Below are 27,758 nucleotides of genomic sequence, written 5' to 3' on the forward strand. Positions count from 1 at the left end.
CGCTCAGAGACAATTCCAGGCCAATAGGTTTTGTATAGAAAAATATATTTACTTAGTTTATTTTAAGAACCACAGGTTCAAGATTTACAATCCGTACTTTAAATGAAAGATACTTCACTCAGGTATCAGAGGAACTTTGAATCAGCACAATAGCATGTACAATTTTGGCAAAAATGGCAATAAGCTATTTTAAAACTAGACAGTGCAAATTTCAACAGTTCCTGGGGGAGGTAAGTATTTGTTAGTTTTGCAGGTAAGTAAACCACCTACAGGGGTCAAAGTTGGGTCCAAGGTAGCCCACCGTTGGGAGTTCAGGGCAACCCCAAAGGTACCACACCAGCAGCTCAGGGCCGGTCAGGTGCAGAGGTCAAAGTGGTGCCCAAAACGCATAGGCTTCAATGGAGAATTGGGTGCCACGGTTCCAGTCTGCCAGCAGGTAAGTACCCGCGACTTCAGAGGGCAGACCAGGGGGGTTTTGTAGGGCACCGGAGGGCGGGAGGGGACGGGGGGGGGGACAAAAAGTCAGCACAAAAAGTACACCCTCAGCGGCATGGGGGTGGCCGGATGCAGAGTGCAAACAAGCGTCGGGTTTGCAATAGGTTCCAATGGGAGACCCAGGGGCCTCTTCAGCGAAGCTGGCAGGCAAGGGGGTGGGGGCGCTCATCGGGGTAGCCACCACCTGGGCAAGGGAGAGGGCCACCTGGGGGTCGCTCCTGCACTGGAGGTCGGGTCCTCCAGGTCCTGGGTGCTGCGGGTGCAGTGTCTTTACCAGGCGTCGGGTTCTTGGAAGCAGACAGTCGCGGTCAGGGGGAGCCTCTGGATTCCCTCTGCATGCGTCGCTGTGGGGACTCAGGGGGGTTAACTCTGGCTACTCACAGGGTCCCAGTCGCCAGGGAGTCCTCCCTGTAGTGTTGTTTCTCCGCAGGTCGAGCCGGGGGTGTCGGGTGCAGAGTGGAAAGTCTCACGATTCCGGCGGGAAACGTGTTGTCTTTAAAAGTTGCTTCTTTGTTGCAAAGTTGCAGTCTTTGTGGAACAGAGCCGCTGTCCTCAGGAGTTCTTGGTCCTTTTAGATGCAGGGTAGTCCTCTGAGGCTTCAGAGGTCGCTGGACCCTGTGGAACGCGTCACTGTTGCAGTTTTTCTTGAAGTGGGGAGACAGGCCGGTAGAGCTGGGGCCAAAGCAGTTGGTGTCTCTGTCTTCTCTGCAGAGCTTTCAGGTCAGCAGTCCTCCTTCGTCTTAGGTTGCAGGAATCTAGTTACCTAGGTTCTGGGAGCCCCTAAATACTCGATTTAGGGGTGTGTTTAGGTCTGGGGGGTTCGTAGCCAAGGGATACTAGCCCTGAGGGTGGCTACACCCTCTTTGCGCCTCCTCCTTGAAGGGGGCTGGGGGGCACATCCCTAATCCTATTGGGGGAATCCTCCATCTGCAAGATGGAGGATTTCTAGAAGTCAGAGTCACCTCAGCTCAGGACACCTTAGGGGCTGTCCTGACTGGCCAGTGACTCCTCCTTGTTTTTCTCATTATCTCCTCCGGCCTTCCAGCCAAAAGTGGGGCCGTGGCCGGAGGGGGTGGGCAACTCCACTAGCTGGAGTGCCCTGGGGTACTGTAACAAAGGGGGTGAGCCTTTGAGGCTCACCGCCCGGTTTTACAGTTCCTGCAGGGGGAGGTGAGAGGCACCTCCACCCAGTACAGGCTTTGTTACTAGCCACAGAGTAACAAAGGCACTCTCCCCATGTGGCCAGCAACATGTCTGGTGTGTGGCAGGCTGCTAAAACTAGTCAGCCCACACTGGTAGTCTGGTATGGTTTCAGGGGGCATCTCTAACAAGCCCTCTGGGGTGTATTTCACAGTAAAATGTACACTGGCGTCAGTGTGCATTTATTGTGCTGAGAAGTTTGATACCAAACTTACCAGTTTTCAGTGTAGCCATTATGGTGCTGTGGAGTTCGTGTTTGACAGACTCCCAGACCATATACTCTTATGGCTACCCTGCACTTATAATGTCTAAGGTTTTGCTTAGACACTGTAGGGGCATAGTGCTCATGCACCTGTGCCCTCATCTATGGTATAGTGCACCCTGCCTTAGGGCTTTAAGGCCTGCTAGCGGGTGACTTATCTATGCCATAGGCAGTGTGAGGTTGGCATGGCACCCTGAGGGGAGTGCCATGTCGACTTAGTCATTTTCTCCTCACCAGCACACACAAGCTGGCAAGCAGTGTGTCTGTGCTGAGTGAGGGGTCCCCAGGGTGGCATAAGACATGCTGCAGCCCTTAGAGACCTTCCCTGGCATCGGAGCCATTGGTACCAGGGGTACCAGTTACAAGGGACTTACCTGGATGCCAGGGTGTGCCAATTGTGGAAACAAAGGTACAGGTTAGGGAAAGAACACTGGTGCTGGGGCCTGGTTAGCAGGCCTCAGCACACTTTCAAATCATAACTTGGCATCAGCAAAGGCAAAAAGTCAGGGGGTAACCATGCCAAGGAGGCATTTCCTTACAGTTCCCATATGAAGGGGTCCCCAAACAACTGCCCTTGGGTGATGGGGCCCACATCAGAGGTGGCTAGGGCCCCAATTTAGGGTCAATTTTGATGAAGAGGGAACAGTGCCTCTCCATAGAGATGGCGCAATTGGCGTTTCCCAGGAGGAGGATGGCCCATTGGGCCCAACGTGATAGGACCTTAGGAGAGAGAAGGCTCCCTGATGTTTTGGCATCCTCCACTATATCCAAGATATGGGGTAGAGTCCCAACCCCCCCCCCCCCCCCCCTTTTCCACTAGGTCTAAGAGCTTGCTCTGGCTAGCCCACCAGTACCGGTCAATCCCTCAGGAAGATGGCCTTGCATTCATCTATTTCCAGCGTTGAGGGCCACTATGTCTTCCAGCGATGGCTGTGGGCACTCCCTTCATAGGTGGTTATGGACTTCCTTGTCAAGCAGCTTACAAAGCCGACACACGACATAGGCTGCCACCTTGTCCGCAGGTACCCATCCATGGAACGGGCATGCAGGAGGCTTTCCGGATTTAACCTATACGATGTGTCTGGGGTGGCCTTGTCCGCCGGCTCCTCCGGCGCGTGGCGGGGTGAAGGATGCCAGGGACAGGAGTCTGACCCTGCCCTCCCTCTGAGCCAATTAATGAATATGGGAAGCGAGGGTGAGCAGGGAATGCCTGGAGTGCCTGAGGGTGGTAACCGTGAGGGACCAGACTTTGGGGAATCCAGGGGCGAGCGGTGTTCTTGGGTTATAAAGGCCTGCTTAAGCTTGTCAAATGTGTCCAGATAGACACCAGATACAGGGACCCTTTTCCGTTTAGAGAGCAGTGGGGCCCAGATGGGGCCTCCTGGAGGTAAAAGGAGCATAAGCCTTAGATAGACTTTCCTCCCAGGGAGGGTTTTGAAGCATCTCTCTGCGTACTGCAGAAGTGTTTTCTCCAGGGGGACAACCACCAGTGCCACTGTTTTTGTGATGAGAGGTGTCCATACCCTCACAAAAGTGGTCATCAGTGGAGTGCTAGGTAGTGGTAGCCTCCTCCAGGTTAGTCTCCTCTGTGTCACTCGTATTAGCCAAATTAATGTCAGGAACCAAAGGAATTGCCAACTGGGTGAACCCAGGGGAGCACAGGTCTAGTGGCAGGAGCAAATAGGCTGGAGGCCCAGCTGATTCGAGAGGGATTATAAAGTAGGGGTCTTCCCCCCAACCAGGTACTGCATCCCAGGGGGCCAATAACAGGCCCAGGCCCTGCAGGACATCACTCGCCCACTTACACTACTTTGGTCAGGTGTCCGTGGTCGTTGGAAGCAAAATGTGGCTCCACGCGTGAGGGACACAAGCTGATAACCGCACCCGGCTAACCAGGCTGTCAAATTACACACTTGAATGAGCCCGCTGGCAGGAGTCATCGAGATGCGCAGATCGCAATTGGAATGCAGTTCCCGCTGGTGGCCAGCGGCAAACACAATGGCCCCAGGTGCCACAGCGCATCAAGAGAAACTGTCAGCGGCTGCGGACGAGGAACAAGTGTTTGCGTGGACGCGCACTGAATTCGAAAAAACACACAATTTCTATCAATGCTAGAACGATAACCTCTACACAAATCTGCACAATTACAAAAGTAAAGAAGGCCATGTGGCCAGAGGCACTTAACTCTGCTGCTGAGCAGCAACAAAGAGGAGGCAGCAACAGCGTCATGGGACTATGGAGGGGTCCAGGCATCATCTGATTGGATGTTAACTTTTGGTGAACTGTGACTTTTTTCCCTGGCTTTATAGGAAACTAAGAAAGATAGTGTATTCCTCGCCTCCAGTCCTGCCATAGAACTATGTTTTCCTTAAAATATATACATACTCTTTAGGCTTGCTTAACAAATGTATATATTACTTACGGTTAAATATATATTATTCTATTCTTAGCATGTTCAAAGGTCATTGAACAGTTTCTATATAAGTTGTTTGATTAGATGCTTATGAGTATCTATCCATCACAGTAGGTAAATATCATCTTAACTATTTGTCTACAAGCATTTCACTATTGAAATATTGATAACATTTTAAAAAAATGTTGTTTTATAAAACAAATCAGAAATAATTTACCGTCAAATGCTGCAACACTTGAGTCTGTGTTTATAAAATACAAGTTTAAATCTCAATATATTATCTTCCTTATACTTATACTACCTGTAAGGGAATGCCTTCCTTGGCGTGGTTACCCCCGTAACTTTTTGCCTTTTGTTGATGCCAGTTATGATTGAAAGTGTGCTGGGATCCTGCTAGCCAGGCCCCAACACCAGTGTTCTTTCCCTAAACTGTACCTTTGTTCCCACAATTGGCACAGCACTGGCACACAACTAAGTCCCTTGTAAATGGTACCCCTGGTACAAAGGGCCCTGTGGCCTGGGAAGGTCTCTGAGGGCTGCAGCATGTATTATGCCACCCTGGGGACACCTCACTCAGCACATGCACACTGCCTCACAGCTTGTGTGTGCTGGTGGGGAGAAAATGAGTGAGTCGACATGGCATTCCCCTCAGAGTGCAATGCCCACCTCTTACTGCATGTGGCATAGGTAAGTCACCTCTCTAGCAGGCCTGACAGCCCTAAGGCAAGGTGCACTATACCACAGGTGAGAGCATAATTGCATTAGCAGTATGCCCCTACGGCCTCTAAGCCAAATCTTAAACATTGTAAGTGCAGGGTAGCCATAAAAAGTATATGGTCTGGGAGTCTGTCAATTACGAATTCCACAGTTCCATAATGGCTACACTGAAATCTGGGAAGTTCGGTATCAAACTTCTCAGTACAATAAATCCACACTGATGCCAGTGTGGGATTTATTGAAAAATGCACACAGAGGGCACCTTAGAGATGCCCCCTGTATGCCAGTCCAACTCTTAGTGTTAGGCTGACCAGTTTCTGCCAGCCTGCCACAACCAGACGAGTTTCTGGCCACATGGGGTGAGTGCCTTTGTCACTCAGTGGCCAGGAACAAAGCCTGCACTGGGTGGAGGTACTTCTCACCTCCCCCTGCAGGAACTGTAACACCTGGCGGTGAGCCTCAAAGGCTCATGCCTGTTGTTACAGCCCCCCAGTACATCCCAGCTAGTGGAGATGCCCGCCCCTCTGGCCACTGCCCCCACTTTTGGCGGCAAGTCTGGAGGAGATGATGAGAAAAACAAGGAGGAGTCACCCACCAGTCAGCACAGCCCCTAAGGTGCCCTGAGCTGAGGTGACCCCTGCCTTTAGAAATCCTCCATCTTGGTTTTGGAGGATTCCCCCAATAGGAATAGGATGTGCCTCCCTCCTCTCTGGGAGGAGGCACAAAGAGGGTGTAGCCACCCTCAAGGACAGTAGCCATTGGCTACTGCCCTCTCTGACCTAAACACACCCCTAAAGTCAGTATTTATGGGTGACCCTGTACCCAGGAAATCAGATTCCGAAATCCTGAAGAAAGGAGGACTGCTGACCTGAAAGCCCCGCAGAGGCGACAGAGACACCAACTGACTTGGCCCCAGCCCTACCGACCTGTCTCCAGACTCGAAGAACCTGCACAGCGACGCATCCAGCGGAACCAGCAACCTCTGAGGACTCAGAGGACTGCCCTGCACCTAAAAGAGCAAGAAGCTCCAGAGAACAGCAGCACTGTTCAGAAACTGCCACAACTTTGCAACTTTGAAACAACTTTAAAGAGACTCTCACTTCCCAAGTGTGAGTCTTCACACTCTGCACCCGACTCCCATGGCTCGAGTTCAGCAGAACCAACACTGCAGAGAGGACTCCCAGGCGACTCCAACGACATGGACACCCTGAGTCGACCTCCCTGCACCCCCACAGCGATGCCTGCAGAGAGGATGCAGAGGCTCCACCTGACTGTGACTGCCTGGTACCAAAGGAACCTGATGCCTGGACCAAGCACTGCACCCGCAGCCCCCAGGACCAAGAGGAACCACCCACCAGTGCAGGAGTGAACAGCAGGCGGCCCTCATCCTAGCCCAGTCGGTGGCAGGCCAGAGAAGCCCCCCCTGTACCCTGCCTGCAGCGCCTAAGTGACCCCAGGGTCCCTCCATTGCTTTCTACAGAAAATCCGATGGCAGCTTTGCACACTGCACCCGGCTGCCCCTGTGCCGCTGAGGGTGTGTTTTGTGTGCTTGTGTGTGTGTGTGTTCCCCCCCCCCCCTCCCCCCCCCCCCACCCAGTGCTCTACAAAACGCCCCTGGTCTGCTCCTCGATGACGCAGGTACTTACCTGTAAGCAGACGAGGACCGGAGCACCCCTGTTCTTCATAGGCGCCTATGTGTTTTGGGCCCTCCTTTGACCTCTGCGCCTGACTGTCCCTGTGTTGCTCGTGCTGTGGCTTTGGGGTTGCCTTGAACCCCCAACGGTGGGCTGCCTATGCCCAGGAGATTGACTGTGTAAGTGCTTTACTTATCTGCAAAACCTAACCAAAACTTTTCTCCCCCAGGAACTGTTGATTTTTGCACTGTCCACTTTCAAAATAGCTTATTGCCATTTTAACCAAAAATGTGTGTACTACAGTTTTAAATCAAAGTTCCATACTTACCTTTGTGAGGTACCTTGCATTTTATGTACTTACCTGTAAGGAAATGCCTCCTTGGCATGGTTACCCCCTGACTTTTTGCCTTTGCTGATGCCAAGTTATGATTTGAAAGTGTGCTGAGGCCTGCTAACCAGGCCCCAGAACCAGTGTTCTTTCCCTAACCTGTACCTTTGTTTCCACAATTGGCACACCCTGGCATCCAGGTAAGTCCCTTGTAACTGGTACCCCTGGTACCAAGGGCCCTTATGCCAGGGAAGGTCTCTAAGGGCTGCAACATATCTTATGCCACCCTGAGGACCCCTCACTCAGCTTGCCAGCTTGTGTGTGCTGGTGGGGATAAAATGACTAAGTCGACATGGCACTCCTCTCAGGGTGCCATGCCAACCTCACACTGCCTATGACATAGATAAGTCACCCCTCTAGCAGGCCTTACAGCCCTAAGGTAGGGTGCACTATACCACAGGTGAGGGCATAGGTGCATGAGCACTATGCCCCTACAGTGTCTAAGAAAAACCTAAGACATTGTAAGTGCAGGGTAGCCATAAGAGTATATGGTCTGGGAGTCGGTCATAAACAAACTCCACAGTACCATAATGGCTACACTGAAAACTGGGAAGTTTGGTATCAAACTTCTCAGCACAATAAGTGCACACTGCTGCCGGTGTACATTTTATTGTTAAATACACCCAGAGGGCATCTTAGAGATGCCCCCTGACAACATACCCGACTTCCAGTGTGGGCTGACTAGTTTTTGCCAGCCTGCCACATACCAGACATGTTGCTGGCCACATGGGGAGAGTGCCTTTGTCACTCTGTGGCCAGTAACAAAGCCTGTACTGGGTGGAGGTGCTTCTCACCCCCCCCTGCAGGAACTGTAACACCTGGCGGTGAGCCTCAAAGGCTCACCCCCTTTGTTACAGCACCACAGGGCATCCCAGCTAGTGGAGATGCCCGCTCCTCCTGCCACAGCCCCCACTTTTGGCTGCAAGGCTGGAGGAGATAATGAGAAAAACAAGGAGGAGTCACTGGCCAGTCAGGACAGCCCCTAAGGTGTCCTGAGCTGAGGTGACTGACTTTTAGAAATACTCCATCTTGCAGATGGAGGATTCCCCCAATAGGGTTAGGGATGTGCCCCCCTCCCCACCGGGAGGAGGCACAAAGAGGGTGTAGCCACCCTCGGGGCTAGTAGCCATTAGCTACTAAGCTCCAGACCTAAACACACCCCTAAATTGAGTATTTAGGGGCTCCCCAGAACCAAGCAAGATAGATTCCTGCAACCTGAAGACGAAGGACTGCTGACCTGAAGCCCTGCAGAGAAGACTGAGACACCAACTGCTTTGGCCCCAGCCCTAACGTCCTGTCTCCCCACTTCAAGAAAAACTTCATCTAAAAGGACCAAGAACTCCCGAAGACAGCGGCCCTGTTCCACAAAGTCTGCAACTTTGCAACAAAGAAGCAACTTTTAAAGACCATACGTTTTCCGCTGGAAGCGTGAGACTTTCCACTGTGCCCCCGGCTCGACATGCGGAAAACCAACACTACAGGGAGGATTCCCCGGCGACTGCGAGCTCGTGAGTGGCCTGAGTTGACCCCCCTGAGCCCGCACAGCGACGCCTTCAGAGGGAATCCAGAGGCTCCCCCTGACCGCGACTGCCTGCTTCAAAGAACCCGACGCCTGGGAAACACACTGCACCCGCAGCCCCCAGGACCTGAAGGATCCGACCTCCAGTGCAGGAGCGACCCCCCCCCAAGTGGCCTTCTCCCTTGCCCAGGTGGTGGCTACCCCGAGGAGCCCCCCACTACCCCCCCTTGCCTGCCTGCATCACTGAAGAGACCCCTAGGTCTCCCATTGAAACCTATTGCAAACCTGATGCCTGTTTGCACTGTGCAGCCGGCCGCCCCTGTGCCGCTGAGGGTGTACTTTTTGTGCTGACTTGTGTTGCCGCCCCCAACACCCTCCCCCACCCCACCCTACAAAACCCCCCTGGTCTGCCCTCCGAAGTTGCGGGTAGTTATCTGCTGGCAGACTGGAACCGGGGCACCCCTATCTCCATTGAAGCCTATGCGTTTTGGGCACCACTTTGACCTCTGCACCTGACCGGCTCTGAGCTGCTGGTGTGGTAACTTTGGGGTTGCCCTGAACCCCCAATGGAGGGCTACCTGGGACCCAACTTTGAACCCTGTAAGTGCTTTACTTACCTGAAAAACTAACAAATACTTTTTGCACTGTGTCCAATATTAAAATAGCTTATTGCCATTTTTGCCAAAACTGTACATGCTATTGTGATGATTCAAAGTTCCGAAAATACCTGAGTGAAATACCTTTCACTTAAAGTATTGTTTGTAAATCTTGAACCTGTGGTTCTTAAAACAAACTAAGAAAATATATGTTCGATGGCATCTGTCGCTGTAGATACGCATGTTCTGCAATAGCTCGCCATCTGGTGTTGGGCCTGAGTGTTACAAGTTGTTTTTCTTCGAAGAAGTCTTTCGAGTCACGGGACCGAGTGACTCCTCCTTTTGTCTCCATTGCGCATGGGCGTCGACTCCATCTTCGATTGTTTTTTTTTCCGCCATCGGGTTCGGACGTGTTCCTGTCGCTCCGAGTTTCGGAACGGAAAAAATAGTTAATTTCGGAAGATTTTCGTCGGTATTGTTGCGTTCGGGATCGGCGTACTTAGATTCCACACCGCATCGAAGATCGAAGAGCTCCGGTGCCCTTCGGGGTAGTTTTTCGATCCTCCGTCGGGGGCCTGGTCGGCCCGACCGCGTGCTGAAGAACGCCGATGGAACGGACCCCGTTCCGTTTCTGCCCCAAATGCCACAATAAATACCCCTACACAGACCAACACTTGGTCTGCAACCTGTGCCTGTCACCTGAGCACAGCGAAGACACCTGCGAGGCCTGTCGTGCGTTCCGGTCCCGAAAAACACTCCGAGACCGTCGAGCCAGAAGACTTCAAATGGCGTCCGCACCGACAGCCCAACGGGAGTTCGAGGAACAAGAAGAGGAAGGTACCTTCTCGATCCAAGACTCAGACTCCGAAGGATTCGACGATACACAAACCGTGAGTAAGACGTCGAAAACCACACAAAGAAACATTTACAAGGCCCAGGGGACGCCACTGCCACCAGGCCATGGCTCGACCCATAAATTCGGTGACCGACCGTCGGCACCGAAAAAGGCCCAAACAGTGCCGAGATCGTCCGACTCCGGTCGAGACACCGGCACGCAGCCTTCTCGGGACCGAGAAAGTGCTGGAGACAAGCCTCGACACCGAGATGCCGGTGTGGACACGTCTCGACGCCGAGACAGCGGCACCGAAACAGATCGACGCCGAGAGGTTTCGGCCCCGAAAAGGAAAAAAGTCACCTCGGAGCCGAAAAAACACGCAAAGTTTCGATGCCGAAACAAACTGCAAGCGACCCAGCTTCAGGCTCTTATACAGAAGAGCACTCGCTAACCTCCCAAATGCAAAAGCATAGGTTTGAGGAAGAGCTACAAGCAACTGATGTGGACCATACGCAAAAGCGTATCTTCATTCAGCAGGGAACAGGAAAAATAAGCACCCTTCCCCCCATTAGGAGAAAGAGAAGGTTGGAGTTCCAGACGGAACAAGCACCACAACCAAAAGTGGTGAAAAGAGTTACACCACCACCCTCTCCTCCGCCCGTGATTAACGTTTCACCAGCACAAACGCCATCACACTCCCCAGCTCACACCACCATGAGCCAGGGTGACCAAGATCAGGACGCATGGGACCTATACGACGCCCCAGTGTCAGATAACAGCCCAGAGGCATACCCTACAAAACCATCTCCACCAGAAGACAGCACCGCGTACTCTCAGGTGGTGGCTAGAGCAGCACAATTTCACAACGTAAGCCTCCACTCAGAACAGGTCGAGGATGATTTCTTGTTCAACACACTCTCCTCCACCCACAGCTCCTACCAAAGCCTGCCTATGCTCCCTGGTATGCTCCGGCACGCAAAAGACATATTTAAGGACCCGGTCAAAAGTAGGGCAATCACACCAAGGGTGGAAAAAAAGTATAAGCCGCCTCCTACGGACCCGGTTTTCATTACAACACAGCTGCCACCAGACTCTGTTGTTGTAGGAGCAGCTAGGAAAAGGGCCAACTCTCACACATCTGGAGATGCACCACCCCCAGATAAAGAAAGCCGCAAGTTCGATGCAGCTGGTAAGAGAGTCGCAGCACAAGCTGCAAACCAGTGGCGCATCGCGAACTCCCAGGCACTACTTGCGCGCTATGACAGAGCCCACTGGAACGAGATGCAACATCTCATTGAACATCTGCCCAAAGACTTCCAAAATAGGGCAAAACAAGTGGTTGAGGAGGGACAGACCATCTCCAACAACCAGATACGTTCCTCCATGGACGCTGCAGATACAGCTGCACGGACAATTAATACATCTGTAACTATCAGAAGGCATGCATGGCTCCGAACGTCTGGATTTAAACCAGAGATTCAACAAGCAGTTCTCAATATGCCTTTTAATGAAAAAGAACTGTTCGGTCCAGAAGTGGACACAGCGATTGAGAAACTCAAAAAAGATACAGACACTGCCAAAGCCATGGGCGCACTCTACTCCCCGCAGAGCAGAGGGAATTACAGCACATTCCGTAAAACGCCCTTTCGAGGGGGGTTTCGGGGTCAAAGCACACAAGCCAGCACCTCACAAGCAACACCGTCCACTTACCAGGGACAGTATAGAGGAGGTTTTCGGGGACAATATAGAGGAGGGCAATTCCCTAGAAATAGAGGGAGATTTCAAAGCCCCAAAACCCCTACTACTAAACAATGACTCACATGTCACTCACCCCCTCCACACAACACCAGTGGGGGGAAGAATAGGTCATTATTACAAAGCATGGGAGTAAATCACTACAGACACTTGGGTTCTAGCAATTATCCAACAAGGTTATTGCATAGAATTTCTACAATTCCCTCCAAACATACCACCAAAAGCACAAAATTTAACAACACACCATTCCAATCTCCTGGAGATAGAAGTGCAGGCACTATTGCAAAAGAATGCAATCGAATTAGTGCCAAACACACAAATAAACACAGGAGTTTACTCACTGTACTTTCTGATACCAAAGAAGGACAAAACGCTGAGACCAATCCTAGACCTCAGAGTAGTGAACACTTTCATCAAATCAGACCACTTCCACATGGTCACACTACAAGAAGTATTGCCATTGCTAAAACTGCACGACTACATGGCAACTTTAGACCTCAAGGATGCTTATTTCCATATACCAATACACCCATCGCACAGGAAATACCTAAGGTTTGTATTCAAAGGAATACATTACCAATTCAAGGTACTGCCTTTCGGATTAACAACCGCACCAAGAGTCTTTACCAAATGTCTAGCAGTGGTCGCAGCACACATAAGAAGGCAGCAAATACATGTGTTCCCATATCTAGACGACTGGCTAATCAAGGCCCATTCGTTAATAGAGTGCTCAAATCACACAAATCATATCATACAAACCCTCTTCAAACTAGGGTTCACCGTCAATTTCACAAAATCCAAAATTCTGCCACGCAAGGTACAACAATACCTGGGAGCCATAATAGACACATCAAAAGGAGTAGCCACTCCAAGTCCACAAAGAATTCAAAATTTCAACACCATCATACAACGCATGTATCCAACACAAAAGATACAGGCAAAGATGGTATTACAACTCCTAGGCATGATGTCATCATGCATAGCCATTGTCCCAAACGCAAGACTGCACATGAGGCCCTTACAACAATGCCTAGCATCACAGTGGTCTCAAGCACAGGGTCACCTTCTAGATCTGGTGTTAATAGACCGCCAAACTTACCTCTCGCTTCTGTGGTGGAACAACATAAATTTAAACAAGGGGCGGCCTTTCCAAGACCCAGTGCCACAATACGTAATAACAACAGATGCTTCCATGACAGGGTGGGGAGCACACCTCAATCAACACAGCATACAAGGACAATGGAACGTACATCAAACAAAACTGCATATCAATCACCTAGAACTTCTAGCAGTTTTTCAAGCACTAAAAGCTTTCCAACCAATAATAGTTCACAAATACATTCTCGTCAAAACAGACAACATGACAACAATGTATTATCTAAACAAGCAGGGAGGGACGCACTCCACGCAGTTAAGCCTGCTAGCACAAAAAATTTGGCATTGGGCAATTCACAACCAAATTCGCCTAATTGCACAGTTTATACCAGGGATACAAAATCAACTCGCAGACAATCTCTCTCGAGATCACCAACAGGTCCACGAATGGGAAATTCACCCCCAAATACTGAACACTTATTTCAAACTCTGGGGAACACCTCAGATAGACTTGTTTGCGACAAGGGAGAACGCAAAATGCCAAAACTTCGCATCCAGATACCCACACAAACAATCCCAAGGCAATGCCCTATGGATGAACTGGTCAGGGATATTTGCTTACGCTTTTCCTCCTCTCCCTCTCCTTCCTTACCTGGTAAACAAACTCAGTCAAAGCAAACTCAAACTCATATTGATAGCACCAACTTGGGCAAGGCAACCCTGGTACACAACGCTGCTAGACCTATCAGTGGTACCCTGCATCAAATTGCCCAACAGGCCAGATCTGTTGACACAGCACAACCAAAAGATCAGACACCCAGATCCAGCATCGCTGAATCTAGCAATCTGGCTCCTGAAATCCTAGAATTCGGACACTTACAACTTACCCAAGAATGTATGGAAGTCATAAAACAAGCAAGAAGGCCATCCACCAGGCACTGCTATGCAAGTAAATGGAAGAGGTTTGTTTGCTACTGCCATATTAATCAAATACAACCATTACACACAACTCCAGAACATGTAGTGGGTTACTTGCTTCACTTACAAAAATCTAACCTAGCTTTCTCTTCCATTAAGATTCACCTTGCAGCAATATCTGCATACCTGCAGACTACCTATTCAACTTCCCTATATAAAATACCAGTCATTAAAGTATTCATGGAGGGCCTTAGGAGAATTATACCACCAAGAACACTACCTGTTCCTTCATGGAACCTAAATGTTGTCCTAACTAGACTTATGGGTCCACCTTTTGAACCCATGCACTCCTGCGACATACAGTTCCTAACCTGGAAGGTGGCATTTCTCATCGCCATTACTTCCCTGAGAAGAGTAAGCGAGATTCAGGCGTTTACTATACAGGAACCTTTTATACAACTACACAAAAATAAAGTCGTCCTAAGGACCAATCCTAAATTTTTGCCAAAGGTTATTTCACCGTTCCATCTAAATCAAACAGTGGAACTTCCAGTGTTCTTTCCACAGCCAGATACCGTAGCTGAAAGGGCACTACATACATTAGATGTCAAAAGAGCATTAATGTATTACATTGACAGAACAAAGAACATCAGAAAGACTAAACAACTCTTTATTGCATTTCAAAAACCTCATGCAGGAAACCCAATTTCAAAACAAGGTATAGCCAGATGGATAGTTAAATGCATCCAAATCTGCTACCTTAAAGCTAAACGACAGCTGCCCATTACACCAAGGGCACACTCAACCAGAAAGAAAGGTGCTACCATGGCCTTTCTAGGAAACATCCCAATGCAAGAAATATGTAAGGCAGCCACATGGTCTACGCCTCACACATTCACCAAGCACTACTGTGTAGACGTGTTATCCGCACAACAAGCCACAGTAGGTCAAGCTGTATTAAGGACATTATTTCAGACTACTTCCACTCCTACAGGCTGATCCACCGCTTTTGGGGAAATAACTGCTTACTAGTCTATTGCAGAACATGCGTATCTACAGCGACAGATGCCATCGAACTGAAAATGTCACTTACCCAGTGTACATCTGTTCGTGGCATCAGTCGCAGTAGATTCGCATGTGCCCACCCGCCTCCCCGGGAGCCTGTAGCAGTTTGGAAGTTACCTTCAATTATTTATATATGTATCATCTCAACCTTAAATAGGTGCATACTTAGTCACTCCATTGCATGGGCACTATTACTACAATTCAACTCCTACCTCACCCTCTGCGGGGAAAAACAATCGAAGATGGAGTCGACGCCCATGCGCAATGGAGACAAAAGGAGGAGTCACTCGGTCCCGTGACTCGAAAGACTTCTTCGAAGAAAAACAACTTGTAACACTCCGGCCCAACACCAGATGGCGAGCTATTGCAGAACATGCGAATCTACTGCGACTGATGCCACGAACAGATGTACACTGGGTAAGTGACATTTTCATTTTCTATATAAAAACCTATTGGCCTGGAATTGGCTTTGAGTGTGTGTTCCTCATGTATTGCCTGTGTGTGTACAACCGTCTGATAAGCCTACTGCTCGACCACACTACCACAAAATAGAGCATTAGAATTATCTCTTTTTGCCACTATCTTACCTCTAAGGGGATCCCTTGGACTCTGTGCATGCTATTTCTTACTTTGAAATAGTACATACAGAGCCAACTTCCTACATTACCTCAAACCTTGAATCTTGTGGTTCTAAAATAAAATTAAGAAAATATATTTTTCTACATAAAACCTATTAGCCTGGAGTTAAGTATTTGAGTTTGTTCCTCATTTATTGCCTGTGTGTGTACAAGTGCTTAACACTACCCCCTGAGAAGCCTACTGCTTGACCACACTACCACAAAATAGAGCATTAGTATTATCTAATTTTGCCACTATCAACCTCTAAGGGGAAACCTTGGACTCTGTGCACACTATCTCTCACTTTGAGATAGTATATACAGAGCCAACTTCCTACATTACCATTCTATGTAATAATATATTTGTATGTTTGTTGTATATTTATATGTGTAGCTGCAGATGCACATGCTGTTCATAACTCTTCCGACATCTAATGTTGGGCTCGGAGTGTTACAAGTTGTTTTTCTTCAAAGAAGTCTTTTCGGAGTCACGGGATCGAGTGACTCCTCCTCTCGGTTACAGTGCGCATGGGCATAGACTCCATTGTTAGATTGTTTTCTTTCTGCTGTCGGGCTTGGACATGTTTCCTCTCACTCCAAGATTTTGAATTGGAAAACCTTAGAAAACGTATTTAATCTGTATTGTTTCAATCGCGTTTTCCAACTAGCCTCGAACAGATAGTACCTACGTAATCTAGATTTCATCCTTCTGGGTGCATGCGCCCGACTCTGGCCTGTTCGGGCCTACCATGTGGAAGCCTGATGGATCGGACTGCATTTCGCTTCTCCCCTCTGTGCCACGCGAAGTTTCCCTGTACAGACCAACACCTGGTTTGTAATTTGTGCTTTTCCCCGGACCACCGAGAAGAGGATTGTGAGGTCTTTTGATCGTTTTAATCCAAGAAGATCTTGAGAGATCGGAGAGCCCAAAGATCAGAAATGGCGTCAAAGTACAGAGCATCTCACTGTCATGGAAGAACAGGCGGAGACAGCAGTCTCCATCTGAGATACCAACTCCGAGCAGGAATCGGACGAAGATAGACATATCACTGCTGGCCAGCACCTGAGTATGTCTACCCCTACGCCCACATACAAAAAAGTACCGAAAGCCTTGGGTACATCACTGCTGGAAGGCCATGGTTTAGCCCGATAAAAAGACTGTTGTCGACCGACCTTTGGGTTCGGTGCCGAAAAAGACCACTCCTCCGTCCACTTCGGAGGCGATTAAGTCAGTTAAAGGTTCTGCCTCAGACTCCAGTAAGCGTCCTCACTCCTCGGACCCGAAGATTCGATGCCCTGCTTCGGAGTGAAAAGGATTCAGACTTCGGAACCAAAAAAAACCTCTTACACAGAGGAACAAGGACTTTGGAGCCGACTCAAACAAACCTCGAAGCCAGTGCAAGAATCTTACAGGCCTTCTGATGAGGACACTGAGATTCAGCCTATATTGGAAGTTATGGATGAAAGACAATCCAGGATCCATATACAAAGAGAGACTGGCAGTATTATTAATGCACCTCCTTTGAAAACTAAAAGAAAGCTGGCTTTTCAAGAGGAATTAGACTTTGTTCAACCACCAGCAAAAGTCCAAAAGCAAAAGGAGAAACCAGCACCTGTCCCTACTTCTCCTCCTCATTCTCCACAGCTTTCTTTTTCCCCTCCACACAATAGTCCACCACTAATGCCTTCTCCAGCACACTCCGAATACTCTCATGGAGATACAGCGGATCCTTGGGATCTATATGACCCGGATCCTATTCCAGATAATGATCCTGACCTATTCCCCTCCAAGCCTTCTCCACCAGAGGACACTACTGCCTACACTCAGTTCGTTTCTAAGGCAGCTGCTTATCATGTGGTGCTTATGCATACTGAGCCCCTAGAGGAGGATTTCTTGTTCAACACTCTGTCTTCCACTCACTCTAGATACCAGTGGCACATTTTTAGTGAGCCAGTCAAAGCTAGAGTAATTACTCCCAGAATTGACAAAAAATACAAACCTACTCTTACAGACCCAGTCTACATCTCACCCCAAGTTCCTCCAGACTCAGTAGTGGTGAGTGCGGCTAGGACAGTAGCTAATAGCGAATCCTCAGGGGATGCTCCTCCACCTGATAAGGAGAGTAGAATGATTGATGCTGCTGGCAAGAGAGTAGCTGCGCAAGCGGGCAACCAATGGCGAATTGCAAATTCGTAAGCACTTCTTGCCAGATATGATACGGCCCACTGGGATGAGATGCAAGAACTCATACAGCACCTCTCAAAAGAGCATCAAAAGAGAGCACAACCGGTTGTAGAAGAGGGACAGGCCATAAGTAACAACCAGATAAGGTCTGCCTTCGATGCTGCAGATACAGCCGCAAGCAGTGTAAATACTGCCATTACAATAAGAAGGCATGCATGGTTACGCTCTTCTGGCTTTCTCCAGCTCTACTTTACTCATCCTAAACCTCATCTTACTAATATTTCCCAATTAACACTTGCTAGATTCTTCCCTCTTCACTCCCTCCATTATTCTACTCAATGCAACTAGCAGACCCACATGTCCACCACTCAAATTACCTCAGTTACCTACACTAATTCACCACTGATCCTTTTGGGTTCCGGAGTAGCGTGCCACTTGCTGAAAAGTGCTTCCATGCCTCGTCGGAGGTAGTAAGCTCTATATGTAAATGTAATAACAGTGCTGGCCGCATTACAGCACTTTATTTTTTCATTTTAAGCAATTTTGCACTGCAGCTCCACTGCTGTGTGACATGTAAAAACACATTGACAAAGCCAATCGATTTTGCATAGCCAAAACATATTGGCTTTGCCAATGCTTGTTACGTTTCTGACAGTGCAATGACCTTGCTGTGCCTTTTCTGGCTTCCATACCAGTAGCGGATCCTTGGCCTGGTCGAAATAATACCCTGCTCCTAACACTTCGTTCAGGAAAGCACAACTAACTGCCTTTGTTAAGGGAACCCCACCATAAGGCATCTCATCCTATATACTGGTAGGTAGGTGTGTGCAAAGTAACAGTCTGGTTGTTTAATACTGACATATTTTTCCAACAGTCATACATAGTAATTTGCCTCATATAGTTTCTGATTCAAACCAATCCTTTGCAGGGTCAAAAGTAACAGATACATTCATCATAAACTGTGGGTCATTGAGACGCCCTTGTTTTGCAACATGAATCTTTTCTGGAATCACATGCTGTGCACTATTTCGCCATCTAGTTGTTAGGTCTGGAATTCTCCAACTTCCTCTGTTTTTTGTTGTTGTTTTTGGCCTGCCCGTTTGGAGCTTCTTGTGACGTTGTATCTCCTCCTCCAGAAGCTCCCACCTTTGGTCGCCACCATCAGGTGTTTTTTTTTTTTTGCCATTGGGTCTGGATGCTTGCTGAAATATCACCAATACGAGGAGAAAGCTAGGTAGAGGTTCAGAAGAAGTTTGGCGAAAATATCACCAAAATTGATTAACATCACCTACAAAGAGGTATTGAGGAGAATTTGGAAGAGAAAGGTGAATTTTTCTCAACACTTTTTTGAGAATGCCTGTTCAGGGGGCTCCCTGAATGGCCTGATAGAGAAGACACCATGTTAGTTGTGCAAGAACTGCCACCACAAGTCCTTGCAAAAGGACAAGCACCCGGTCTGCACACTCTGCCTGCCTGTCAAACACTGGAGCGAGGACTGGAACGCCTGCTCTGTGTTCACGTTGAAGAGGGTGAGACAGAGACAGGTCCATCACTAAATGCAGGAGCAACAGACGACTTCATCCTTAAGAGACCTAACATTGAGGCAGATGGGGAAACATCAGACATACATCTGAGGATCGTCCACATCGAAAGCCAGATTGCTAAAAAGATGAAGAGACTAGAGATAGGAGAGCCATGATCCTCAAAGAAAATGCCTGGGTCACAAAAATCTGACTCAAGGGTGTCGAAGAGAGCCTCTGCATCGAAGCATTCTCTGACCGCAGGCATGCCTGAGACAATGAGCTCCTTGGATCCCTCGAAGGGGGCTCCACAGGAGGACCCGAAAAATCCAAGTCGTTGAAAAACAGACAAGGAAAGGACATTTTGACATGGTAATCGGACAAGTCACGAGCAGAACAGTGAAGCTTAACAACTAAAACGTCTTCGAAAGACTCTTTGATGCTGAACAGGATCACATTAAGCCTCATTGCTGTAGAAACAACGGTGTAGAGAGGAAGACGAGGCGTCTCACGGCCAAGATGGCCGCCTTTACCTAGAAAAAGAAAGACTTTGACAAAAGTCTGAAGAGTTTTCAGATACTTCAAAAAACTTTTATGCCGACGGATCAGAGCGAAAAGGAGGTTAAGGAAATCAAGCCTCCCTTAACACCTGAGCCACAAGAGGAGGAAAAGGAACTCTTCAGTGAGGAGGAAGAGGAATAGATGGAAGCAATGTACCAAGGCTCTGAGGAATTGGAATATACAGAGTCACAGTGGCAAGACCTAGAGACAGACTGCCCTGAAGGAGTGGGCAGTTTTCCATCAAGGCCTTCGCCTCCTGATGACATTGGCATGTACAATCAGGTTATAAAACAGACTGCAGACAATTATGGAGTACAGATGGAGGAAGAAAGACCCCAATCTTGCTTCCTACTGGAGACTCTTATACAGACTCCGACTAGGAACCAAATCCTACCCATGCTCCCTAGTGTCCTAGACCAGGGAAGAGAATTATTCTAAGAACCTGCCATTTGTTGAGCTGTGACTCCAAGGGCAGAGAAAAAGTGCAAGTAATCTTTGAAGGATCAAGCATATACAAAGGGCACAGTACCTGCAACTCCTTCATAGCGTCAACAGCAGGGAAGAGAGACTACGTTCCATCGACATCACGGCCGCCTCCAATAAAGGAAAGCAATAAGAATGGACCTCATGGAGAGGAAGTTTGAGTGCAGTGTAGCTAATCAGTGGCGCATTGCAAACTCTAATGCCCTACTTGTAGGAAGTTGACTCTGTCTATACTATTTCAAAGTAAGAAATAGTGTGCACAGAGTCCAAGGGTTCCCCTTAGAGGTAAAATAGTGGCAAAAATAGATAATTCTAATGCTCTATTTTGTGGTAGTGTGGTTGAGCAGTAGGCTTATCAGAGGGTAGTATAAAAAAAATTGTTGTACACACACAGGCAATAAATGAGGAACACACACTCCGACTTACTCCAGGCCAATAGGTTTTTATATAGAAAAATATATTTTCTTAGTTTATTTTAAGAACTACAGGTTCAAGATTTGAAGTAAATACATAAAATGCAAGGTACTCCAGACAGGTAAGTTAGGAACTTTGAATTAAAGCAATATCATATACAGTCTTTGTTAAAATGGCAATAAGCTATTTTAAAAGTGGACACTGCACAAATCAGCAGTTCTTGGGGGAGGTAAGTAATGGTTAGATTGTGAGGTAAGTAAAACACTTACAGGTCTCAGTTCCTGAGCATAGGTAGCCCATCTTTGGGGTTCAAGGCAACCCCAAAGTTACTACACCAGCAGCTCAGGGTCGGTCAGGTGCAGAGGTCAATGAGGTTCCCAAAACACATAGGCGCCTATGGAGAACAGGGGTGCTCCGGTTCCAGTCTGCCAGCCGGCATGTACCCGCGTCCTCAGGGGGCAGACTGGGGGGTGGTTTGTAGAGCACTGGGGGGGACACAAGTAGGCACACAAAACACACCCTCAGCGGCACAGGGACGGCCGGGTGCAGTGTGTAAAGCAGTCGTCGGGTTTTAGATAGGAAACAATGGAGGGACCCGGGGGGTCACTCTAACGGTGCAGGCAGGTACGGGGGGCTTCTCGGGACAGCCACCACCTGGGCTAGGCAGAGGGTCGGCTAGGGGTCACTCCTGCACTGAGGCTCGGTTCCTTCAGGTCCTAGGGGCTGCAGTGCAGTGCTTGGTCCAGGCATCGGGTCCCCTGTTACAGGCAGTCGCAGTCAGGGTGAGCCTCTGGATTCTCTCTGCAGGCGTCACTGTGGGGGTTCATTGGTCATCTCGGGCTACTCACGGGGTCCCAGTCGCTGGGGAGTCCTCCCTGTGGTGTTGGTTCTCTGGATCTCGAGCCGGGGGTGTCGGGTGCAGAGTGTGAAGTCTCACGCTTCCGGCTGGAAGAGTGATTTCTTTAAAAGTTGCTTCTTTGTTGCAAAGATGTGGTGTTGTTGAGCAGAGCCGCTGCTCACAGGAGTTTCTTGGTCCTGGGGGTCAGGGTAGTCCTCTGAGGCTTCAGAGGTTGCTGGTCCCTGTTGGATGCGTTGCTGGTTGCAGGTTTTCGACTTTGGAGACAGGCCTGTAGGGCTGGGGCCAAAGCAGTTGTCGTCAGCAGGCTTTTAGGTCAGCAGTTCTTCTTTGTAGTTCAGGCTGCAGGAATCTGATTTCCTGGGTTCTGGGGTGCCCCTAAATACTAGATGTAGGGGTGTGTTTAGGTCTGGGAGGGCAGTAGCCAATGGCTACTGTCCTGGAGGTTGGCTACACCCTCTTTGTGCCTCCTCCCTAATCCTATTGGGGGAATCCTCCAAAACTAAGATGGAGGATTTCTAAAGGCAGGGGTCACCTCAGGGCACCTTAGGGGCTGTCCTGACTGGTGGGTGACTCCTTCTTGTTTTTCTAATTATCTCCTCCAGCCTTTCCACCAAAAGTGGGGGCAGTGGCCGGAGGGGCGGGCATCTCCACTAGCTGGGATTCCCTGGGGCACTGTAACAAAGGGGGTTAGCCTTTGAGGCTCACCGCCAGGTGTTAGTTCCTGCAGGGGGAGGTGTGAAGCACCTTCACCCAGTGCAGGCTTTGTTCCTGGCCACAGAGTGACAAAGGCACTCTGCCCATGTGGCCAGCAACTTGCCTGGTTGTGGCAGGCTAGCAGAAACTGGTCAGCCCCACACTAGAAGTCGGGTTGGCATTCAGGGGGCATCTCTAAGATGCCCTCTGGGTGCATGTTAAAATAAATTGCACACTAGCACCGGTGTGCATTTATTGTGCTGAGAAGTTTGATACCAAACTTCCCAGTTTACAGTGTAGCCATTATGGAACTGTGGAGTTCGTGTTTGACAAACTCCCAGACCATATACTCTTATGGCTACCCTGCACTTACAATGTCTAAGGTCTTGCTTAGACACTATAGGGGCATACTGCGCATGCACATATGCCCTCACCTGTGGTATAGTGCACCATGCCTTAGGGCTGTAAAGCCTGCTAGAGGGTTAACTTACCTATGCCACAGGCAGTGTAAGGTTGGCATGGCACTCTGAGGAGAGTGCCATGTCGACTTAGTCATTTTCTCCCCACTAGCACACACAAGCTGTGAGGCAGTGTGCATGTGCTGAGTGAGGGGTTCCCAGGGTGGCATAAGACAAGCTGCAGCCCTTAGAGACCTTCCCTGGCATCAGGGCCCATGGTACCAGGGTACCAGTTACAAGGGACTTACCAGGGCTGTGCCAAATGTGGAAGCAAAGGTACAGTTCAGGGAAAGAACACTGGTGCTGGGACCTGGTTAGCAGGGTCCCAGCACACTTTCAATCAAAACTTTGCATCCGCAAAGCCAAAAAGTTAGGGGGTAACCATGCCAAGCAGGCATTTCCTTACACTACTAAATAGTCATGCACATCTGCACTGGGGAGATCGAAGAACTGATGAAACATCTCCATAAACCATATAGGAAGGAGGGGGCACACTTAGTCGAAAGCGGCAAGAACATCACCAGCACATGCTTAAAATTAGCATTGAACACGGTGGACACATCAAGCTGACAAATGATGATGGGCATTACCCTGGGACGCCATTCCTGGCCGAGAATTTCAGGATTCAAGCCAGACATGCTGGCCATCATTCTTAACAACACATTCAACGGGGAACAGTTGCTTGGCAGCACTGTTGATGACAAACTCAACCAATTGAAATAGCAAAATTTATGAGATTTGCAGTTTTGTGGTGGAATATGCAGGGGGGGCAGTACCATCCTGCAGACCCAAAGGGAGAGGAATCCTCCAGACAGGAACATCCCACCAGAGCTTTCAAGGAGGCAGCCAAGCAGCCTCGGCATAGCAAGGTTGGCAATACCATTAGCAAGGTTTACAGTCCTTTCGAGGAAGGAGCAAAAGGAGTCAGCCACGCGGAGGAGACTCAACCCCCATAAACAAGTGACTTGTCAAGGGTTGGTGACCTCTCACGAACACACCCAGTGAGAGACATGAACAAGAAGCAAGGACTTCTACACACAACACCAGTAGGAGGCAGAATAAAACAATTTTCTTCAGGATTATAGGAAGATGACTTCAGAGAAATTGATACTGAACATAATTCAATTCAGGTATTGCATAGAATTTCAAAAGATTCCACCACCAAAGGTCCATTCCAAAGAAGAAACATCTTGTCTTCCTGTAGGAGGCGGAGAAATTGCTCGAGAAAAAGCAAGACAGAGTACCAAGGCAAGAAATCAACAAGGGAAATTACTCAACATATTTTCAAATCCTCAAAGTAGACATTTTTCTACAACCAATTCTAGACCTCATGTTTATAAACAAGCTTATCAAAACTCAAAAATTCAAGATGTTAACATTCCAAGAGGTCATTCCACAACTACAAAGACGGGATTACATGGCGACCGCAGACTTAAGATGCCTCCTTTCACATTCCAATTCATGTTCAGCATAAAAAAATTCCTAAGATGTGTGGTAAACATGATCCACTACTAGTTCGCAGTAGCACCACACCTAAGAAGACAGGGCATACATGTATTTTCTTACCTGGTCAACTGGTTAGTTAGAGCAAACTCCCACAACAAGTGCAGAGAACATGTACAGTAGAATATAAGGACTTTATTCACATTTGGGGTTGTCAATAAACATAGAGAAGTTATCTCCACAGCCAAAGCAAGAGAAGATATTTCTGGGAGTGAGGATCAACTCAATCCAAGGGAAAGTGTTTCTCAATGAAAAGAGAACTCAATATTGATGGAAATTTGGCTTAACTGGAAGGGGTAAGCGCTGACAACAAGGACGGTGGGGAAACTATTAGGGAAGATGGCATCATGCATCCCATTAGTCCCATTTGTAGGACTTCACTAGACCAATTCAGGAATGGTTACAGAGCCAATGGTCACAAGCAGCAGCGAGTTGGGAAGATAGAGTGTTTGTCACACAAAAGTGAAGGAGGAAATAGCCTGGTGGAACAGAACAAATATAACTAGAGACATTAAATTCAACAACCAACTCCACCAGTATTAATCACAACAGGTGACTCACATATGGGTTGAGGAGTTCACTTGAGCTCGCTCAAGGTTTGAGACGACTGGAAGGAACAAGATGTGGTACAATACATCAGCATCCCTGAGCTGAAAACCGTGTTCTTAGCCTTAAAGGCCTATCAGAAGCAGCTTTTATGAAAAACAATATTGCTCCAAACAGACAACACAGCTACTATGTTTTACATCAACAAACAGGGAGGAACACAATCCCTTCTGTTAACAAGATTAGACCAAAAACTTTGGAAATGGGCCATACAGAGGTAAAAAAGCTAAGAGCGGTACACCTCATGGGGAACGACAATACAGAAGCGAACAAGCTGAGTAGGGAGCTGTCTTTCTCGAATGGGAACTGAATCAAAGGGTACTCAAAATGATCTTTTGGAAGTCGAAGACACCAAATACAGATATTTTTGCAACACCAATAAACACAAAAAGCCAAAACCTTGCATCTGATCAGCCCTACCACCAATCCTGGGGGAATGTTCTGTCGATAAATTGGTCAGGGACATTTTTTTACGCTTATTCCCCGATCCCACTGTTACACAGAGTGATCAGTAAATGCAGGAGAAGCATAATGACTCTAATTCTTATTGCCCCTCAGTGGAAAAGGCAGACATGTTTTTCAGAACTATTAGAAATGGCACAGCAAACATTCAAAAATTGCCAGTACAACAAGACCGGTTTTCAATGGAAGAAGGAAGTGTACTTCAGCCAGAGTCTATGGGCCTATGAGACTTAGAATTGGGTCATCTGAAATTACCAGAAAAGATAATGACTTGTGAAGCAAGAAAACCATCAGCAAGAAAGTGCTATGTTGCAAAATGGAAACAATACTCATTATGGAGCCTAAAAGTGGGTTAATATGGAAAAATACTGAAGATTCAACTGTGCTAAAATATTTAACACACTACTAGACTGCAACCTAACATATGCTTTGTTGAAAGAACACTTGGCAGCAATAGGGGCTTACACAAGAGGCCACATAGGTAAGTGTTTTCACAGCTCCGGTAATAAAACGTTTCTTGGAAGAGGCAAAGAGAATCACTCCAACAAGGAAGATGCACACACCCACATGGAACATACATGTGGGACTGACTCAGTTTATGAAGACACCATTTGAGCTTTTGCACAAAGCCACATTAAAGATGCTCACTCTAGAAACAGCATTTCCGGTGGCTATAACATCCCTCTGCCGGGTGAGCAAAATACAAGCACTCAATTCAAGAACTGACTATGCAGTCACAAGGACCAAATTGTCATGAGAACAGATCTGCGTTTTTTTTACCAAAAATAGTTTCACACTTCAACATAAATAAAAAAAATCATATTTCACGTTTATTTTCCAAAAACCCAAAGAATCAAGTGGAGAGAACATTACACACACTAGATGCAGGACGTGCAATAATATACTACATGGAAAAAACAAAGCCATGCAGAAAAACGAACTATTAGTCTCCTTTGCAGATATCAATATGTGGAAAACAGTAACTAAGGGCACAATTGCCAGATGGATTTCATAAACTATACAACTATACCACTCAGCTGCAGGGGAGAAGCAGAACTCAACCCCAAGGGCATCCTCAACAAAGAAGAATGGAGCAACCATTGCCTTCCTAGTAAACACCCTTTTAAAATATATCTGTATGGTAGCAATGTGGTTATCTTAACAAACCTATAGCATTGACGTTCAAATGAACAAAGAAGCTCAACTGCAACAAGGGGTGTTAAAAAAATCTGTTTACAAATTTAAGTCCATCTTCAACTCAACCACCGCAAATCTTTCAAACCTGCTATAAAATCAATGCACAGCATGTGATCCAGAATGGATTCATGCTGCAAAACTGATAGTTTCTTACCTGTAAGTGTAGTTTTTGCAGCCTGAAGAATTTTCTGTATTTACAAGCGACCCACCCACCTCCACTAAGAACATTGAAGAGTAAAAAAAATCTGAAGATGGGGACCAAAGGTGGGAGCTTCTGGAGAAGGGTATACAATGTCACAGGAAGCACCAAATGAGCAGATCGGTCGATGCTCAGCAACAAAAAAAAAAGCAGAGAAAGGACTACAAAGTTGTAGAATTCCAGACCCATCCACTAGATGACGGAATAATGCACAGCATATAAATCCAGAAAATTCTTCAAGCTGCAAAACTACACAGGTTAAAAAAAAAACTGTTAGTTTTCCTTCAGTCTCTGGGATCTTTACATGTTCCTTCAAGACAATAAGCAATACAGTCACAACTGCTGCAAGTACAAAGATGCATAATATGGCCAGCAACCAGGGCCACTTCCTGGTGTTTCTCACTGAAGACTGAGCAGTTAAGAACAAAGAGGTCACTTAGTAAGTGCATGTGCCTTTATTTGCAGCCGTGCTTAACCTTTGGTTGCAAACAAGGAGCTTTCTTGACCGTAAGCTGTAGCCTGTCTTTGTGGGCAAAGGAGAGAACAGATAGGTCTTCCGTATGGCTTTCGATCTGTTGTTGCTGCTTTGGTGGTTTTGCTTTCTTTGTGTGTGAACCCTGTACCCAGGAAGCTAGACCAGCACGCTTCACTGCTGTTGTCAAGTGGACTTGGAAAAGACCTTTCCAGCGTGGCTTCAGAAAGTGATGTTTTGTGTGGGCCTTCACATAGACCCAATCCTTCAGTTGAAGAGAATGTCTTCTCTGGACCAGAGAAAAGCATCCCATGGATCCTTTCATTTCCAGCCTCCCTCATTTTCTTGAGATCTTACATTCTATGATTCTTCCTTGGGGCTGGTAATGGGTTATTGTTGTGTCCACTTTCAAATGCCTGTAATAGTTTATTTTTTTTTTGGCTACCTGCTTTCCTGTAAATTACAACAAATTTGACTTCCTAATGAATGTTTTTCTCTTGTTTTTTGAAGGTGTCACTCCAAGCAGCAGCAGCAGGTCCCGAACGCCAGGCTCTGTTAACGCTACGCCTGCCAACATTAATATAGCAGGTAGGTGCTCTGAGTATGTAATGCTAGTTAGACCTCAGGACCCTGAAAG

The 27,758-nt window shown here is 47.8% G+C and overlaps 1 protein-coding gene across 3 annotated transcripts in view; it reads left to right on the plus strand.

Moving 5' to 3' along the window:
* SUPT6H (SPT6 homolog, histone chaperone and transcription elongation factor) overlaps positions 1-27,758 on the plus strand; it is an 893,672-nt gene that overhangs the window by 781,371 nt on the left and 84,543 nt on the right. For all 3 annotated transcript variants that reach the window (XM_069226188.1, XM_069226189.1, XM_069226190.1), the window contains exon 34: positions 27,632-27,709. In XM_069226188.1, the coding sequence (XP_069082289.1) occupies positions 27,632-27,709 (78 nt within the window). The remainder of the gene's footprint in view (positions 1-27,631; positions 27,710-27,758) is intronic.

Source organism: Pleurodeles waltl, chromosome 3_1, assembly GCF_031143425.1.
Source record: "Pleurodeles waltl isolate 20211129_DDA chromosome 3_1, aPleWal1.hap1.20221129, whole genome shotgun sequence".
Classification (NCBI taxonomy): domain Eukaryota; kingdom Metazoa; phylum Chordata; class Amphibia; order Caudata; family Salamandridae; genus Pleurodeles; species Pleurodeles waltl.